Below are 19,333 nucleotides of genomic sequence, written 5' to 3' on the forward strand. Positions count from 1 at the left end.
ACACTTTTTCAGTTCTGCCTACAAACTTTCTATATGATTGAGGTCAGGGCTTTGTGATGGCTTCTCCAATACCTGGACTTTGTTGTCCTTAAGCCATTTTGCCACAATTTTGGAAGTTTGCTTGGGGTCATTGTCCATTTGGACGACCCATTTGCGACCAAGCTTTAACTTCCTGACTGACGTCTTGTGTCATGTTTTGTCATTGATTATCATGTCTTGTCCCTGTGCTTCCCCTTCTATTCGTTTCCCTCTGCTGGTCTTATTAGGTTCTTTCCCTCTTTCTATCCCTCTCTCTCCCCCTCCCTCTCTCACTCTCTCGCTCTCTCTTCTCTCTATCGTTCCGTTCCTGCTCCCAGCTGTTCCTATTCCCCTAATCAATCATTTAGTCTTCCCACACCTGTTCCCGATCCTTTTCCCTGATTAGAGTCCCTATTTCTCTCCTTGTTTTCCGTTCCTGCCCTGTCGGATCCTTGTCTATTATTCACCGTGCTGTGTCTATGTATTGCCCTGTCGTGTCGTGTTTCCCTCAGATGCTGCGTGGTGAGCAGGTGTCTGAGTCTGCTACGTTCAAGTGCCTTCCCGAGGCAACCTGCAGTTCTTGATCAAGTCTCCAGTCTGTTCTCGTCATTACGAGTAGTATTATGCCTTTTGTTTGTAAAGTAACTTTACTGGATTAAAAACTCTGTTTTCGCCAAGTCGCTTTTGGGTCCTCATTCACCTGCATAACAGAAGGATCCGACCAAGGAATGGACCCAGCGACTACAGATGCTCGGCAGACACGAGCAGGAATTGTCTGCTGCTCGCCATGCCGTGGAGAACCTGGCCGCTCAGGTTTCCGACCTCTCTGGACAGTTCCAGAGTCTTCGTCTCGTGCCACCTGTTACTTCCTGGCCTGCCGAGCCTCCGGAACCTAGGGTTAATAACCCACCTTGCTACTCCGGGCAGCCCACGGAGTGCCGCTCCTTTCTCACCCAGTGTGATATTGTGTTCTCTCTCCAACCCAACACATACTCTAGCGAGAGAGCTCGGGTTGCTTACGTCATTTCACTCCTTACTGGCCGGGCTCGAGAGTGGGGCACAGCTATCTGGGAGGCAAGGGCTGATTGTTCTAACAATTACCAGAACTTTAAAGAGGAGATGATTCGGGTTTTTGACCGTTCAGTTTTTGGTAGGGAGGCTTCTAGGGCCCTGGCTTCCCTATGCCAAGGTGATCGATCCATAACGGATTACTCTATAGAGTTTCGCACTCTTGCTGCCTCTAGTGACTGGAACGAGCCGGCGCTGCTCGCTCGTTTTCTGGAGGGACTCCACGCAGTGGTCAAAGATGAGATTCTCTCTCGGGAGGTTCCTTCCAGTGTGGACTCTTTGATTGCTCTCGCCATCCGCATAGAACGACGGGTAGATCTTCGTCACCAAGCTCGTGGAAGAGAGCTCGCGTCAACGGTGTTTCCCTGCTCCGCATCGCAACCATCTCCCTCCTCTGGCTCAGAGACTGAGCCCATGCAGCTGGGAGGTATTCGCATCTCGACCAAGGAGAGGGAACGCAGGATCACCAACCGCCTGTGCCTCTATTGCGGATTTGATGGACATTTTGTCAATTCATGTCCAGTAAAGGCCAGAGCTCATCAGTAAGCGGAGGGCTACTGGTGAGCGCTACTACTCAGGTCTCTTCATCTAGATCCTGTACTACTATGTCGGTCCATCTACGCTGGACCGGTTCGGGTGCTACATGCAGTGCCTTGATTGACTCTGGGGCTGAGGGTTGTTTCATGGACGAAGCATGGGCTCGGAAACATGACATTCCTTTCAGACAGTTAGACAAGCCTACGCCCATGTTTGCCTTAGATGGTAGTCATCTTCCCAGTATCAGATTTGAGACACTACCTTTAACTCTCACAGTATCTGGTAACCACAGTGAGACTATTTCTTTTTGATTTTTCGTTCACCTTTTACACCTGTTGTTTTGGGTCATCCCTGGCTAGTATGTCATAATCCTTCTATTAATTGGTCTAGTAATTCTATCCTATCCTGGAACGTTTCTTGTCATGTGAAGTGTTTAATGTCTGCCATCCCTCCCATTTCTTCTGTCCCCACTTCTCAGGAGGAACCTGGCGATTTGACAGGAGTGCCGGAGGAATATCATGATCTGCGCACGGTCTTCAGTCGGTCCCGAGCCAACTCCCTTCCTCCTCACCGGTCGTATGATTGTAGTATTGATCTCCTTCCGGGGACCACTCCTCCTCGGGGTAGACTATACTCTCTGTCGGCTCCCGAACGTAAGGCTCTCGAGGATTATTTATCTGTGTCTCTTGACGCCGGTACCATAGTGCCTTCTTCCTCTCCGGCCGGGGCGGGGTTCTTTTTGTTAAGAAGAAGGACGGTACTCTGCGCCCCTGCGTGGATTATCGAGGGCTGAATGACATAACGGTTAAGAATCGTTATCCGCTTCCCCTTATGTCATCAGCCTTCGAGATTCTGCAGGGAGCCAGGTGCTTTACTAAGTTGGACCTTCGTAACGCTTACCATCTCGTGCGCATCAGAGAGGGGGACGAGTGGAAAACGGCGTTTAACACTCCGTTAGGGCATTTTGAGTACCGGGTTCTGCCGTTTGGTCTCGCCAATGCGCCAGCTGTTTTTCAGGCATTAGTTAATGATGTTCTGAGAGACATGCTGAACATCTTTGTTTTTGTCTATCTTGACCATATCCTGATTTTTTCACCGTCACTCGAGATTCATGTTCAGCACGTTCGACGTGTTCTACAGCGCCTTTTAGAGAATTGTCTCTACGTAAAGGCTGAGAAGTGCTCTTTTCATGTCTCCTCCGTTACTTTTCTCGGTTCCGTTATTTCCGCTGAAGGCATTCAGATGGATTCCGCTAAGGTCCAAGCTGTCAGTGATTGGCCCGTTCCAAGGTCACGTGTCGAGTTGCAGCGCTTTTTAGGTTTCGCTAATTTCTATCGGCGTTTCATTCGTAATTTCGATCAAGTTGCTGCCCCTCTCACAGCTCTTACTTCTGTCAAGACGTGTTTTAAGTGGTCCGGTTCCGCCCAGGGAGCTTTTGATCTTCTAAAAGAACGTTTTACGTCCGCTCCTATCCTCGTTACTCCTGACGTCACTAGACAATTCATTGTCGAGGTTGGCCTTCAGAGGTAGGCGTGGGAGCCATTCTATCCCAGCGCTTCCAGTCTGACGATAAGGTTCATCCTTGCGCTTATTTTTCTCATCGCCTGTCGCCATCTGAGCGCAACTATGATGTGGGTAACCGTGAACTGCTCGCCATCCGCTTAGCCCTAGGCGAATGGCGACAGTGGTTGGAGGGGGCGACCGTTCCTTTTGTCGTTTGGACAGACCATAAGAACCTTGAGTACATCCGTTCTGCCAAACGACTTAATGCCCGTCAAGCTCGTTGGGCGTTGTTTTTCGCTCGTTTCGAGTTTGTGATTTCTTACCGTCCGGGTAGCAAAAACACCAAGCCTGATGCCTTATCCCGTCTGTTTAGTTCTTCTGTGGCTTCTACTGATCCCGAGGGGATTCTTCCTTATGGGCGTGTTGTCGGGTTGACAGTCTGGGGAATTGAAAGACAGGATAAGCAAGCACTCACACACACTGCGTCGCCGCGCGCTTGTCCTAGTAACCTCCTTTTCGTTCCTGTTTCCACTCGTCTGGCTGTTCTTCAGTGGGCTCACTCTGCCAAGTTAGCTGGTCATCCCGGTGTTCGAGGCACTCTTGCGTCTATTCGCCAGCGCTTTTGGTGGCCGACTCAGGAGCGTGACACGCGCCGTTTCGTGGCTGCTTGTTCGGACTGCGCGCAGACTAAGTCGGGTAACTCTCCTCCTGCCGGTCGTCTCAGACCGCTCCCCATTCCTTCTCAACCATGGTCTCACATCGCCCTAGACTTCATTACCGGTCTGCCTTTGTCTGCGGGGAAGACTGTGATTCTTACGGTTGTCGATAGGTTCTCTAAGGCGGCACATTTCATTCCCCTCGCTAAACTTCCTTCCGCTAAGGAGACGGCACAAATCATCATCGAGAATGTGTTCAGAATTCATGGCCTCCCGTTAGACGCCGTTTCAGACAGAGGCCCGCAATTTACGTCACAGTTTTGGAGGGAGTTCTGTCGTTTGATTGGTGCGTCCGTCAGTCTCTCTTCCGGGTTTCATCCCCAGTCTAACGGTCAAGCAGAGAGGGCCAATCAGACGATTGGTCGCATACTACGCAGCCTTTCTTTCAGAAACCCTGCGTCTTGGGCAGAACAGCTCCCTGGGCAGAATACGCTCACAACTCGCTTCCTTCGTCTGCTACCGGGTTATCTCCGTTTCAGAGTAGTCTGGGTTACCAGCCTCCTCTGTTCTCATCCCAGCTTGCCGAGTCCAGCGTTCCCTCCGCTCAAGCGTTTGTCCAACGTTGTGAGCGCACCTGGAGGAGGGTGAGGTCTGCACTTTGCCGTTACAGGGCACAGACTGTGAGAGCCGCCAATAAACGCAGGATTAAGAGTCCAAGGTATTGTTGCGGCCAGAGAGTGTGGCTTTCCACTCGCAACCTTCCTCTTACGACAGCTTCTCGTAAGTTGACTCCGCGGTTCATTGGTCCGTTCCGTGTCTCCCAGGTCGTCAATCCTGTCGCTGTGCGACTGCTTCTTCCGCAACATCTTCGTCGCGTCCATCCTGTCTTCCATGTCTCCTGTGTCAAGCCCTTTCTTCACACCCCCGTTCGTCTTCCCTCCCCCCCTCCCGTCCTTGTCGAGAGCGCACCTATTTACAAGGTACGTAAGATCATGGACATGCGTTCTCGGGGACGGGGTCACCAATACTTAGTGGATTGGGAGGGTTACGGTCCTGAGGAGAGGAGTTGGGTTCCGTCTCGGGACGTGCTGGACCGTTCGCTTATTGATGATTTCCTCCGTTGCCGCCAGGGTTCCTCCTCGAGTGCGCCAGGAGGCGCTCGGTGAGTGGGGGGGTACTGTCATGTTTTGTCATTGATTATCATGTCTTGTCCCTGTGCTTCCCCTTCTATTCGTTTCCCTCTGCTGGTCTTATTAGGTTCTTTCCCTCTTTCTATCCCTCTCTCTCCCCCTCCCTCTCTCACTCTCTCGCTCTCTCTTCTCTCTATCGTTCCGTTCCTGCTCCCAGCTGTTCCTATTCCCCTAATCAATCATTTAGTCTTCCCACACCTGTTCCCGATCCTTTTCCCTGATTAGAGTCCCTACTTCTCTCCTTGTTTTCCGTTCCTGCCCTGTCGGATCCTTGTCTATTATTCACCGTGCTGTGTCTATGTATTGCCCTGTCGTGTCGTGTTTCCCTCAGATGCTGCGTGGTGAGCAGGTGTCTGAGTCTGCTACGTTCAAGTGCCTTCCCGAGGCAACCTGCAGTTCTTGATCAAGTCTCCAGTCTGTTCTCGTCATTACGAGTAGTATTATGCCTTTTGTTTGTAAAGTAACTTTACTGGATTAAAAACTCTGTTTTCGCCAAGTCGCTTTTGGGTCCTCATTCACCTGCATAACATCTTGAGATGTTGCTTCAATATATCCACATAATTTCCCGTCCTCATGATGCCATCTATTTTGTGAAGGGCACCAGTCCCTCCTGCATCAAAGCACTCCCACAACATGATGCTGCCACCCCCGTGTTTCACAGTTGGGATGGTGTTCTTCGGATTGCAAGCCTCCCCCTTTTTCCTCCAAACATAACAATGGTCATTATGGCCAAACAGTTCTATTTTTGTTTCTCCAAAAAGTAAGATATTTGTCTCCATGTGCAGTTGCAAACCGTAATCTGGCTGTTATGGCAGTTTTGGAGCAGTGGCTTCTTCCTTGCTGAGCGGCCTTTCAGGTTATGTCGATATAGGACTCGTTTTACTGTGGATATAGATACTTTTTTACCTGTTTCCTCCAGCATTTTCACAAGGTCCAAGGATGAAAGGATGAACCAGACTTGAACCAGACTTGTGAAGGTCTACAAAAAAGTGAGGTCTTGGCTGATTTCTTTGATTTTCCCATGATGTCAAGCAAAGACACACTGATTTTGAAGGTAGGCCTTGAAATACATCCCCAGATACACCTCCAATTGACTCAAATTATGCCAATTAGCCTATCAGAAGGTTCTAAAGCATTGACAATTTTCTGGAATATTCCAAGCTGTTTAAAGGCACAGTCAACTTTGTGTATGTAAACTTCTGACCCACTGGAATTGTGATACAGTGAATTATAAGTGAAATAATCTGTCTGTTAACAATTGTTGGAAAAATGACTTGTGTCATGCACAAAGTAGATGTCCTAAAAGACTTGCCAAAACTATAGTTTGTTAACAAGAAATGTGTGGAGTGGTTGAAAAATGAGTTTTAATGACTCCAACCTTACTGTATGTAAACTTCCGACTTCAAATGTACATGCTAAACAGAGGACACTTACATGGGGAATTGATCCAAAATGCTATAATGTCCTTCTTTGTTCATAGACAGCTTTCAAAATAAACCAAATATGTAAAATCGCTGAACTATCCCTTTAACTTTTGGAATTTTCTTTAATAACATGTCATTCCCAATTAAGAAAAAATCCCAAATTCTCATTCCCTGTCGCTTGCTACCAGTTTTGGTTGTAATGAACTATCAACCCTTATACATGCCTTATACTTGCCTACATTGATGTCTTTGCATTAAAATACACATAAAAGTGTGGATTCCCGTGAGAAAACGGGAATCCATCCCAGGGCATTACTGGAATGCCACGTCTTACCTCCTTTCTTCATCTCCTGTCCTGGTTCAGCATTAGAGATAGTAAATGCCATGAAAACATCGGAATATCAGGCTCACTAGTTCTCTTTGAGCAATGGCCTTAGAATGCGTTGTTTTGAATTATAATGACCTAACCGAAATAAGGTGGGCGGGATGTCCGCTTTGACGCATCCCTCAATTAGAACGTGTCTCTATTTTTGCATTTTTATCGCTATTCAAATGATGAAGGTAGGTAAGGGTTGAGTGTCACGGCTGTTGAAGGTTGAGGACCAAGGTGCAGCGTGGTGAGCGTACAATTTCTTTATTTTAAGCAAAATGACGCCAAACAAAACAATAAACACTACAAAAACAAACCGTGAAGCTCACAAGCAAAGTGCTCTAAACAGAAACAACCTCCAACACACACACAGGTGGGAAAAGGGTACCTAAGCATGGTTCCCAATCAGAGACAGCTGTCCCTGATTGAGAACCATACCCGGCCAAACACACAGAAATAGAAAACATAGAACACAAAACATAGAATGCCCACCCCAACTCACGCCCTGACCAAACCAAAACAGAAACATAAAAAGGATCTAAGGTCAGGGCGTGACATTGAGGCTTTACCATAAATGCTAAATTAGAACAATTCATCCACTTGAGGAAACACAACATTGCTACCTGCAAAGATGATTGGAGATTTTGACTATCCTGCTAGCATACTGTCACTGCTCTGCCTGTCCCATCCTTTCCATCCACCTCACTCTGCTTGCTCCGCCAACCTGCTTCTGGTGAGTTTTTCATTTAAGAGTCCTGACTGTTCCAAATATCTTAGAATGTTTGCGTTTCAGCTGATCTCCCTTGTTGCATATTAAATGGGAACCACCTGCTTGTTTATTTGTTCAATGACTAGATGCCTGGATGTGTCTTATCCAAGGCTCCAGTGAAATGGAATGCCAACAAATTAAATGCTTGTGTGGTAGCACTGTACTCAACATGCAAATACATTTACATTACATTTAAGTCATTTAGCAGACGCTCTTATCCAGAGCGACTTACAAATATGCATGTTGTTAACACCTTACTCAAAAGGGTATAACTGGGGCCTCCCGAGTGGCACTGCATCACAGTGCTAGGGCCCAATCCTGGGCCCAGTGTTGTCCGGGTTAGGGAAGGGTTTGGCCAGCTGGGATGCTCTAGCGACTCCTTGTGGCAGCCGGGCACATTCACAGCTGTACAGTGTTTCCTCCGACACATTGGTGCGGCTGGCTTCTGGGTTAAGCGAGCAGTGTGTCAAGAAGCAGCGTGGCTTACGGAGTCGTGTTTTCGGAGGACGTATCGCTCACGACCTTTGCCTCTCCCATGTCCGTATGGGAGTTTCAGTGATGACACAAGACTAACTACCAATTGGATATCACGAGATTGGGGAGAAAAAAAGGGGTAAAAAAATACCATTTTTCAATAAAAAATGGTGGTATGACTTATTAACAAATCACTAATGTAGTAACTGCCTTTAACCATATGGTGATCACTACCTAATGAACAGCATAATCAGTAAAGGTCACTGGCTACTTTCACTCCCATCAAGAAATACGTACTTGTGGTTGACGATGTCCATTTCAAACGTCTGCCTTGAGACAAAGTGGTACTCTACCCCATCTTTCTCCTGCTTCCTCTTCTCTCTGGTGGTGTCTAAAAAGGGAGTACTTTGTGATTTACATTGTGGAGTAATGTTGTGAAAAAAGCATCACCGTGGGGAAGAAAGAGCGGAATTTAAAATACCCTAATTACAGTTCTAGAATCAGCTCGCCATACCCCAATTCACCGTGACCATTGGGAGAGCAAAAACAACCCTGACCCTAGACGGCAGCGTAGCCTAGTGGTTAGAGTGTTGGACTAGTAACTGGAAGGTTACGAGTTCAAACCCCTGAGCTGACAAGGTACAAATCTGTCGTTCTGCCCCTGAACAGGCAGTTAACACACTGTTCCCAGGCCATCATTGAAAATAAGAATGTGTTCTTAACTGACTTGCCTGGTTAAATAAAGGTTAAAAAAAAAAGATCCTGGCCTTAGAAGAAGTAGAGTGAAACATGGTTTAGGATCCAGAGTTTTTACAGATCAAAAAGGTCAGGAAAACTTCTGGGCCCTAACGTGGTTTAATAAATCCCCCCTAGAGTTGATGTCTGCGCCTGCAGTGGAAAGTGGCAGACCAGGAGACATCTCAAAAATCAGTCTTTTCACAAAAACGTCTGTGGAGTCCAAACCGTTTGGGCTACAAACTCATATGATCCCTCTATGGGATTCTCACGATGGTGTTCTCTGTTTTGCTCTACGAGCCCCACAAGCATCATGGGACTCATCTGAAGTCGGTACTGCCGGTCTACCAACTTCTGTCTGTATCATACGAAACGTTTGGGCTACACAGTAATATGACACCACCAGCGAAACGTGAGACCCTCACGAACACGTACAGTACCAGTAAAGTTTACACTAACCTATTAATTCAAGGATTTTTCTTTATTTTTACTATTTTCTACATTTTAGAATAATAGTGAAGACATTAAAACTATTAAATTACACATATGGAATAATGTACTAAGCAGAAAAGTGCATTTTAGATTTCAGATTCTTCAAAGTAGCCACCCTTCATTTCAGGACAGCTTTGCACACTCCTGGCATTCTTTCAACCAGCTTCACCTGCAATGATTTCCAACAGTCTTGTTGGTCAAATAGCCCTTACACAGCCTGGAGGTGTGTTTTGCGTCATTGTCCTGTTGAAAAACAAACGGTAGTGGGACTAAGCACAAACCAGATGGGATGGTGTATCACTGCAGAATGCTGTGGTAGCCATGCTGGTTAAATGTGCCTGGAATTCAAAATAAATCACTGACAGTGTCACCAGCATAGCACCCCCACACCGTTACACCTCCTCCTCCATGCTTCACAGTGGGAACTACACTGAGATCATCCGTTCACCTACTCTACGTCTCACCAAAGGACAGATATCCACCGGTCTAATGTCCATTGCTCATGTTCCTTGGCCCAAGCAAGTTTCTTCTTATTGGTGTCCTTTAGTAGTGGTTTGTTTGCAGAAATTCAACCATGAAGGCCTGATTCATGCAGTTTCCTCTGAACAGTTGATGTTGACATGTGTCTGTTACTTGAACGCTGTGAAGCATTTATTTGGACTGCAATCGGAGTTGCAGTTAATTCTAATGAACCTATCCTCTGCAGCAGAGGTAACTCTGGGTCTTCCTTTCCTATGTTGGTCCTCATGAGAGAGTTTCATCATAGCGCTTGATGGTTTTTGCGACTGCACTTGAAGAACCAGATTGACTGAACTTCATGTTTTAAAGTAATAATGGACTGTCATTTTTCTTTGCTGATTTGAGATGTTCTTGCCATAATATGCACTTGGTCTTTTACCAAATAGGACTATCTTCTGTATACCACACCTACAGTACCTTGTCACAACACAACTGATTGGCTCAAACGCATTAAGAAGGAAATAAATTCCACTAATTAACTTTTAACAAGGCACACCTGTTAATTGAAATTACATTCCAGGTAACTAGTGGTGTAGCTGGTTGAGAGAATGCCAAAAGTGTGCAAAGCTGTCATCAAGGCAAAGGGTTGCTACTTTGAAGAATCTCAAATATAAAATATATTTTGATTTGTTTAACATCTTTTTGGTTACAACATGATTCCATCTGTTATTTCATAGTTGTGATGTCTTAACTGGTATTCTACAATGTAGAAAATAGTAAAAATAAAGAAAAACCCTGTAATGAGTAGGTGTGTGCAATCTTTTGACTGGGACTGTACATGTCAGCTGTTTTGCTCTAGGATGCCAACATGACTCAAGACTCGTCTGAAGGTAGCCCAGTACCAGTTAATGGAAATTAATGGAAGTACAGTATATGGAAATAGTTTTGTTCCAGAAAATTTGTAAATATGGGTAAAAAAAAATCATGCTCTTTCTTATATCGCTCAGATATAGAATTGAACAGACACTTCAAAACAAATTTACTTTTGACTATCTGTTTTGCCATGTATGAATGTTATTCAATGTGTTTCTATGGGCAATAAAGTCAAGTTCAATAAAATAAAAATGTGATATTTCTTTATGCCTACAAGAGGTCCAAACATTCTAAATCAAATAGCAAAATGATGCACGATATGATCATCTGAAAATAATTCCATATGTTAGTTTAGTATAACCCCTCCCCAAATCCAAAAGGCTCAGATTTTTAGGTGTTTTAACTCACGTGGAACAGTGACACCATAGTGGTCAGGGTCAGAAAGCAGGAGTCTCCTCTTCATCTCACTCAGCCCAACTCCACTGGGACCTAAAGGGTTAACCACAACACATTAAAGGTGAGCAGCTTCATTGGGCCATAATAAAGTGTTAATTACCACAACACATTATATCAACAGCACTTAACAACAACAGTCAGTATAATCTGTACAAAAACGCTCTCAAGTCTAACTTTCATATTGTCAACCTGCACTTTTCCTCCACAATACCACCCTCTTAAATTACAAAGTGATCTTTCATTCACATAAAAACATCAGAATGAACAACCCTCGAGATGAAATAAGGCCCTTATCCTAGTGATACAGCTGTGATTCAAATCATTGAGATGATAAGTGTGTGTGTGTGTGTGTGTAAGAGAGAGGTTGATGCTATTTTGATTTTAGAGTGTGACTATACTGCTCCAAAGACCCTGCTTCTCTATCCAGGTGGTTCAGTATCTGTCCACAGATGCTCTGGAAAAGCAATATCGCCCCATCTAGATGAACTGATGTGATTCCTTCAATGACTCCACATAATATCAATGTCATGGCACGTCTTTGGACAAGATTACATACACACATGCAGCATCTGGGAACATCTTTAGGGATCTGGGTTGCGCTCAGGAAAGTAGTAGAATGCAACGTACTGAGCATTTCTGTCACAGATCCCCGGGTACTGCTGCTCATTCTGTTCACCAGTTCCAGAGGTCGACATCACCGGCCTTCTAGGCTGCACTGAACTGTGTCATTACGCACACCTGGTTCCAATTCCTCACGGATTGTGTTTGTATGAATGTGCCCTTTGTTCCCCCATAGGGCTGTTGATTATTGTTCCCATGTCTGTTTGTCGTGTGAGTACCTATGCGTTGTCTCAGCTAGTCCGGGTCTAGTCCTGTGTTGTTCTATGAGGTTTACCTTCGCTCTTTTGTTTGGGTACATCCCAGTATTTTGTATATGTGTTTGCTTTGGGTGTATTAAAAACCCAGATGATGTATTCCTGCGCCTGTCTCCAAATCCTTTATACCAGTGTGACAATTTCAGATAGAAATGCCATGAATTTACAGTAGCTGCCATGATAACCTACCTCAACAATGTCAGAGGCATGACTGTTTTATGTAACGTATTTCTATCTGATAGTTCCACAACACTGTGCTCTACTGAACATTGCAGATAGAAAAACCATGAATAAAGCTGACATGATTTCTTACTGTACATGTTTGAGAGGCATGTCTGTTCTATGTAAATATTTAGATCTCAGCTCTCCACAACACTGTGCCCTACTGAATGCTACCCAGGTCGAAGTCACCGAGTGGTGTCTCAAAGTAAGATTCCAGAAATACATGCCATCTCGATCACCCGTTGCATGACTTCAGCACACGCAGTCTTAAGTTTGCAGATTTTTAGTTTTTAGTTTGCAGTTTCAGGTTTTTATTATGCTTTTCACAACCGCTTAAAAAGGTGGTGGAACCACGAGCATGGAAAATATACTTTACTCCTCCCTCACATATCTGATTCATAGTAACATGATCTTGTCTGTTATGAAAAACTATAGCACCAAGCAATGAGGGAACTAGATTATTTGGCCCAGGTTTCCCAGGTGGGAGGAGTTTGCACCAGGTGCATTCATTTCCAAAGGGCGCTCCTCCCTCAACACTTTTGCCCGTTCACATCATGGGCCATAGACCGGTTCAGCTTAATCGAACGCTGCCATTTACTTTGGAAGCTAGAAAGATTGAGAAAGTGAGAGCATGCTTGTGTATGCACGTGTGCATGTATCTGCTCATAAATATCTAAATGAAACAAATGGCAAAACATCCACCTAATTAGCAAATCTGATCCATCAATAAATGTGTCACTTGTGGATTAGTGCCCAGGCAAGATCTCCCCACTCATAAGAGATATATATGGCTCATATATCTCCCTCCCCAATGATGACTTCTGGTAATGGTGGATGGAGACTCCATGACAGCAAACAGAAACCGGCGGTGGAGTTTGTCCAACTCAATTACAGGGTGAAATTGGATTAACATTTTTTTTACATTTCTTTACATCCCTTACTGTATATCTGGATGATGAGCTTGCCTGTCATTATCTGTGATCCCATTCACAGTCCAGCCCAGACCTGGGTTCAAATAGCATTTGTTTTCTTACAGAAACTGAGCTCGATTGAGCTTGTCTGGCACAATGGAACCAATGGAATAGTCCCAAAAGTGGCACTCCAGACAGGCTCAAAGTAAATTATTCTGTAGGTGACGCAAAATAATATTCCCTCTTCAGTTACAACCAGAGGTTGCCAATAGAGATTACATTACAAAGAGCTCTCAGAAAAGCCTATGTCTGAACCCCATAGAGAGACATATAGTAAAAGATACATACACCAGACTAGATTCCTTGGCCGTAGGAAAGCCCTGAAGGTGAGTTCCAAATATAATGTGTCTGAGAATATTTACATTAGTATGAAAGGAGAGAATTGGAGTGCTTTCTGACAAAGACCATGCATTTGGTTGCCTAGATTTGATTGATTGAGTCATTAAATAAACATCTGATCAGAGCCAGAACTAACTATATATATATATATATATATATATATATATATATATATATAGTGTAATTTAAGAATAATGACAGCCATAGATCAGACAGGAAACAGTTATCCACACCAAGATTATGGCAAGGCCAATGCGAGACTAAAAACCAAAGATGACCGTAAAGGCATTCTAAAGAAGTGAAAACGTTAAGTAACGTTCCTCAACATTTCCTTATGGTTTACATTTTACATTATGTAAAAAAATATATATATTTAAAAATGTTTTAACTTCCTGGTACTTGGTCTGGATTGCTTAGCTACACCAACACATTTAGCAAACCTAGCAGTCGCCAAATTTGGAGAGTTGCCCTATTGCTACACAGAACCAGCAACCCATTCTTTAGACCAGGGTTTTCAAACATACAGCCTGGCCCGCGAGTTTTAACAAAAAAATATCTATGTGACTAAACGTTTTTGGCAGAAATGCCTTCTGGAACACGTGAGCTTTCATGTGTCGTATTAACAAACTTGTATGCCATCTGTAAATACAAATACAATTCTTAAAATTACGAGCCTAGTTGGTTTAGCCACGGAAAAAGGAAGAAACATTACCCCTAGCCATGAGCTACAACATGAGCTGGTCATTATGTGCAGGTAATCCTTTCTAGTGCTGATTTTCTTAAAGATATCACGTAGTAGAACTGCATAAGTGTTGCTCTCCACTTTCTGGAGGAACAAGTTTTTAAATCAATGGAATTAGAGTATGATAGCTAGGAGGTAGAGAAAATTCTGCTATTTGATTGCAAATATGCAGATGGTGTCGAAAAGAGAACACACAGAATGCTGTTGTATAAAACGCCTGTTTACGGATTACATATTCAAACTACGGGCAACCATGGCATCTGTGACAGAGTGGGAGAAGCGTCCATCCATGTATACCGTTAAGATAGTCTAGCTAGCTACATTCTCAGATATTATACATTTCTAATTTGGTCAGAAAATGGTCAGAGTGAGCGTTTCTCTCATTTGTGCCTGGAAATAGCTTGCAAGCTATCCAACCTTAGCCAGTTAGCTTGGGTAACTGCTGTTGTTAGGTCAGAACGCTCGGATCAACTCTACTCCTTGGTCAGAGCATTCAGTGTGTGCTCTGAACGCTCCAAGAGTGTTACGTCTACTCCATTAGAGCAATCAATCATTACGCACACCTGCACGCCATCCATTACTTCACTTATTAACTCCCCTATATCTGGCACTCCCTTAGGTTCTTTCCTCAGTCTGTATTGTTCCTGTGTTTATGTGTAGACGATACTGTTATGTTGTCTCATTCCATGTTTGTTGTTTTATTAAACATTGCACCCGCTTCTCGACTCTCAGAGTCTCCGTTACAGAATACTGACTCCAACAATGGAAGCAGCAGGAAAACAGAATATCTACCAGACGGTCGACGAGCAGGGATACCTTCTAAGTCTACAACATGACCAGCTGGCACAACTGGGGATGGCTATGGAAGAGGTCCTTCGCAGTGTGCAATGTCTCAAACATACCCGGGAGGCGTTGCCGTCAACTAGCGGAGGATACTCAGTCGAACCAGCACAAAAGCCCATTCAGCAACCCTCTCAGGTCAGCAATGCCTGTTTGTCTCTCCCGGATAAATATGACGGCACCCCATCTAAATGCTGTGGCTTCCTACTTTAGTGCTCCCTCTTCTTTACACACCAGATGGGAGCCCCCACCATGAGAGATCCAATTGGAATGGGCCACGGCCGTCTGGGAGAGAGGAGAGGAGGAGCTAGATTCATATGAGGGGTTCGTGACTCTGTTCAAATGCATCTTCGATCATCCCCCAGAGGGCAGAGAGAGTGGTGAGCACCTACTCCAATTATGGTTGGGACTAGACAGCTGCCGAGTACGCACTCACCTTCCGGACAGTAGCAGAATCCAGTGGATGGAACGAGAGGTCTGCGCGAGGAGGTCCAGAGGGAACTGGCCAGTCAAGATGACAACCTCTCCTTGAATGCACTCATTGTGATGGCCATCCATCTGGATAACGTACTTCGGGAGCCTCAGAGCCTGAACCCATGGAGGTAGGGATCACACGCCTCCCCGCAGTGGAGCAACACAGATGAAGTCAGCTGGGGCTCTGTCTGTATTGTGCTCAAGGAGGGCACCAGCTCCAGTGGTGTACGGCACGTCCTAATCCGGGATCTTCAAGAGCAAAGGGATGTTCACGTGGTCTTCCACCTCCTGGGGCAGGAGTGAGTATTCCATCTTCATCACTTTCCGCTATACTCTTTTGGATGTCCATCAGACTAGTTGACTGTTCCTCGTGTACTGTGTCTACAGCGTTACTGGATTCCGGTAACAAGACTCTTGCCTCCTCTCTTAACATCTCATACCCGCTCTCCTCTCCTTTCTCGGTTTAAGCCCTCGATAGTCGGCCACTAGGATTCACTCACCCTGACCGTGGAGTCCATTCATCAGGAGAGCATCCCTTTCTTCATCACCAGTGCACCAGTTCACAAGATCATCCTCGGCCTCCCTTGGCTTCCACGCCTAACCCCACCACCTCATGGTTGAGAATAAGAATCACAGACTGGTTACCCGAATGTCAGAGTACCTGCTTCCCCATCCCATGTCGATTGAGAGTCTTGTGGTTGCCCTTCAGCCCAACAACCCGGAGATATACCAAGAACTGCGGGAGGTATTCTCCAAGACCCACGCCACCCTTCTTACTCATCATCACCCTTGGGACTGTGCCATCGACTTAATGGCAGGGTCTTGCGCTTCCGCGCAGACGCATCTACCCTCTGCTGGTGGCTGAGACCCAGGCCATGGCGGATTAGAGAAGAGAAGCTCTAACAAGGTTTCATCCGCACTTCCACTTCTCCTGCATCGACTGGTTTCTTCTTCATAGCCAAGAAGGATGGAGGGTTACGTCCATGTATTGATTACAGAGGACTCAAATGAAATCACCACGAGGTACCGTTACCCTCTCCCGAACAGCTACGACAGGCCCGGTTCTTTACCAAACTGGACCTGTGGAGTGCATACAATCTCATCCGCATCCAGGAGGGGGGTGAGTGGAAGACTGCATTTAGCACGATGTCTGGCCACTACGAGTACTTGGTGATGCCATTTGGCATAGCCAAATGCTCCATCAGTGTTCCAGGCATTCATTAATGTGGTGTTCAGGGACATGCTTGGATACCAGGTGGTCATCTATATCAATGACATCCTGGTCTACTCGGCTACCCTGGATGAACACATCACTCATGTTTGAGCAGTCCTGGAATGCCTCCTGTCTAACCACCTGTTCATCAAGACTGAAAATTGGCAATTTCATCAGAGGGCTGTCTCCTTAAGCTACCGAATCAGCCCGCAGGGAGTGACGATTGACGACAAGAAGGTAGATGCGGTCAGGTCATGGCCAGTCCCAACCACCATAAAGGGTATACAATGGTTTTTGGGGTTTGCCAACTTCTTCCGCCATTTCATCAGGAACTTCAGCTCCGTCACCGCCCCTCTCACCTCTCTCCTCAAGGGCTCAAGGTTGGTGTGGAGCCCAGCATTCGACAAGGCCTTCCATCTACTCAAGGGACATTTCACCTCCACCCAATTGCTCAAACACCCAGATCCCTTGCAGAAAGGAATTACGATGTCAGTGATAGAGAGCTCCTGGTGGTGAAGTTGGCATTAGAGAAATGAAGACACTGGCTGGAGGGTGCCAAGGAACCATTTGTCATCCTCACCAACCACCGGAACCTGGAGTACATACGGACAGCGAGGCGGCTGAATCTGCACCAAGCAAGGTAGGCCCTTTCCTTCACAGGTTTCGACTTCACACTGACCTATCGCCCAAGTAAAAAAAAAACACGAAAACCGATGCCCTGTACCTTCTCTACGATTCGAGAGAGGGTCCTGTCCGGAATACACCTATAATCCCATCCTCCCGAGTCGGAACTCCTGTGTTCTGGGACGTAGATGTGGACATTCACCAGGCTCTGGAGATGGAGCCCACACCCACTGTCTTCCCGAATGCATCTACGTTCCCACGGGGATAAGGGATCGGCTGCTTACCTGGGCACACACACCGGTCGTCGCTGGACATCCAGGTATTCTCGCACTAACCAATCCATCTCTTAGAGGTACTGGTGGTCCACCTTGGCGCAGGACGTCAAGTCCTGTTCCGTATGTGCCCAAACCAAATCCCCCGGAACGCTCCATCAGGGAAACTCCTTCCCCTTCCTGTGCCTCAGCGTCCCTGGTCCCATCTATCCATTGACTTTGGTACTGATCTCCCTCTGACAGTTTTACCATCATTTTGGTGGTTGTGGATAGATTTTCAAAATCCTGTTGTTGAATCCCCCTTTCTGGTCTCCCTACTGCTCTCCAGGTTGCTGGGGCACTATTCCAGCATTATGGCCTTCCATTATGTTTTTATATGTTAACAATAGCGTAATATATTTCATATGCCATATACTATTTTTTAACAGTTTCACTAATTTATTTTAATTAACTTAATCATTATGACACACCCCTCACGACTTTCATTAGTTACACTAATTGCACTGTGTGTCTTCATAACCTGGTTCAAGTATTTATGACATTACCCTGAGGAAGGCACAGTAATGCCGAAACGTTGGTAAATACTTATTAAATTGCTGGGAGATTATACGTGGAGTGTGCGACTTCTTTATTTCGATGGTGCTGACTAACGGCGAATGAACTTCCACACAAACTATTATTCTGGGTGTGTGCCAGCTCATGTTTTTTTATCCAGTATTTATTATTAGAAATATATAATTTGTTTGAGGGGGGGAGACAAACTCAAACTTCAAAACTACTACAACCAAATCGAAACGTGTAGAAATTATAATGGACCTACATTCATAGTTTCTTGACTATGTTCCGCTTGCTTATAATCACCGAAATGAAAGTTAGAGACGACCAGGAAGCATGAAAAAAATGGCAAAACTGATGGATAGAGGACTATTTTTTTCGTAACAAATTTTCAGTGCAGCCCTCCGGACCTCATTGAAGAACGAATGTGGCTCTCAGGGAAAAATGAGTTTGACACCCATGCTTTAGGCATATAACCATTTTGGAGTGAGCATGTTACAATTTCATTCCAATTCCACTGTAACCGCTCACGCCATTTGATGCCTGCTATACATACCATAGCTGCTTTTAGCAACGTTGGTGTATTTACTCTAGCGTTGCTCCCCATTGGGTTAAATACAAACTGTCCATGGGAAGCCAAAAGTTCAATAAAATTACATTTGAACTTACTGTGCTGGTGGGCAGGAAGGTTGGTGCTTAAAACGGCGGAAATTTGAGTCAAAATATCGAAAGGAACGTATTATTAAAAACAGGCTTTCCAAAACGTGGTCCTCTCTGCTTACCTCATGTTAAATTAATAAATCCTGCAGGTGTGCCATACGTGCACAAAAAAATAAATAACTTGGAGGGGACTTTTATTTTGACATGAGGTAAGCAAAGAGTAAGTTGGTCTTCAACAAACCCACCTTTGGAAATAAGACTGACCTTTAGATCTTTTTTCCCAAATTCTCACTGTTTTAAGAACAACAGTCCTGCCCACTGGCACAGTAAGCTGAAATTTAATTGAACTTCTGTTCAGTTTTTTTTCAACCCAATAGGGAGCAACACTACTGTAATTTTATTTGAACCTTTTATTTAACTAGGCAAGTCAGTTAAGAACAAATTCTTATTTACAATGACGGCCTATACCAGCCAAACCCGGTCGACGCTGGGGCAATTTTGCACCACCCTATGGGACTCCCA

General features: G+C 45.2%; 1 protein-coding gene across 1 annotated transcript in view; it reads right to left on the reverse strand.

The window, feature by feature from the left end:
• LOC124009644 (MAGUK p55 subfamily member 7-like) overlaps nt 1–19,333 on the reverse strand; it is a 55,228-nt gene that overhangs the window by 4,651 nt on the left and 31,244 nt on the right. The window contains exons 15-16 of the mRNA XM_046321649.1: nt 10,977–11,057; nt 8,307–8,400 (exon numbers count right to left, since the gene is read on the reverse strand). Of these exons, the coding sequence (XP_046177605.1) occupies nt 8,307–8,400; nt 10,977–11,057 (175 nt within the window). The remainder of the gene's footprint in view (nt 1–8,306; nt 8,401–10,976; nt 11,058–19,333) is intronic.

This window comes from Oncorhynchus gorbuscha, linkage group LG22, assembly GCF_021184085.1.
Source record: "Oncorhynchus gorbuscha isolate QuinsamMale2020 ecotype Even-year linkage group LG22, OgorEven_v1.0, whole genome shotgun sequence".
Lineage (NCBI taxonomy): Eukaryota > Metazoa > Chordata > Actinopteri > Salmoniformes > Salmonidae > Oncorhynchus > Oncorhynchus gorbuscha.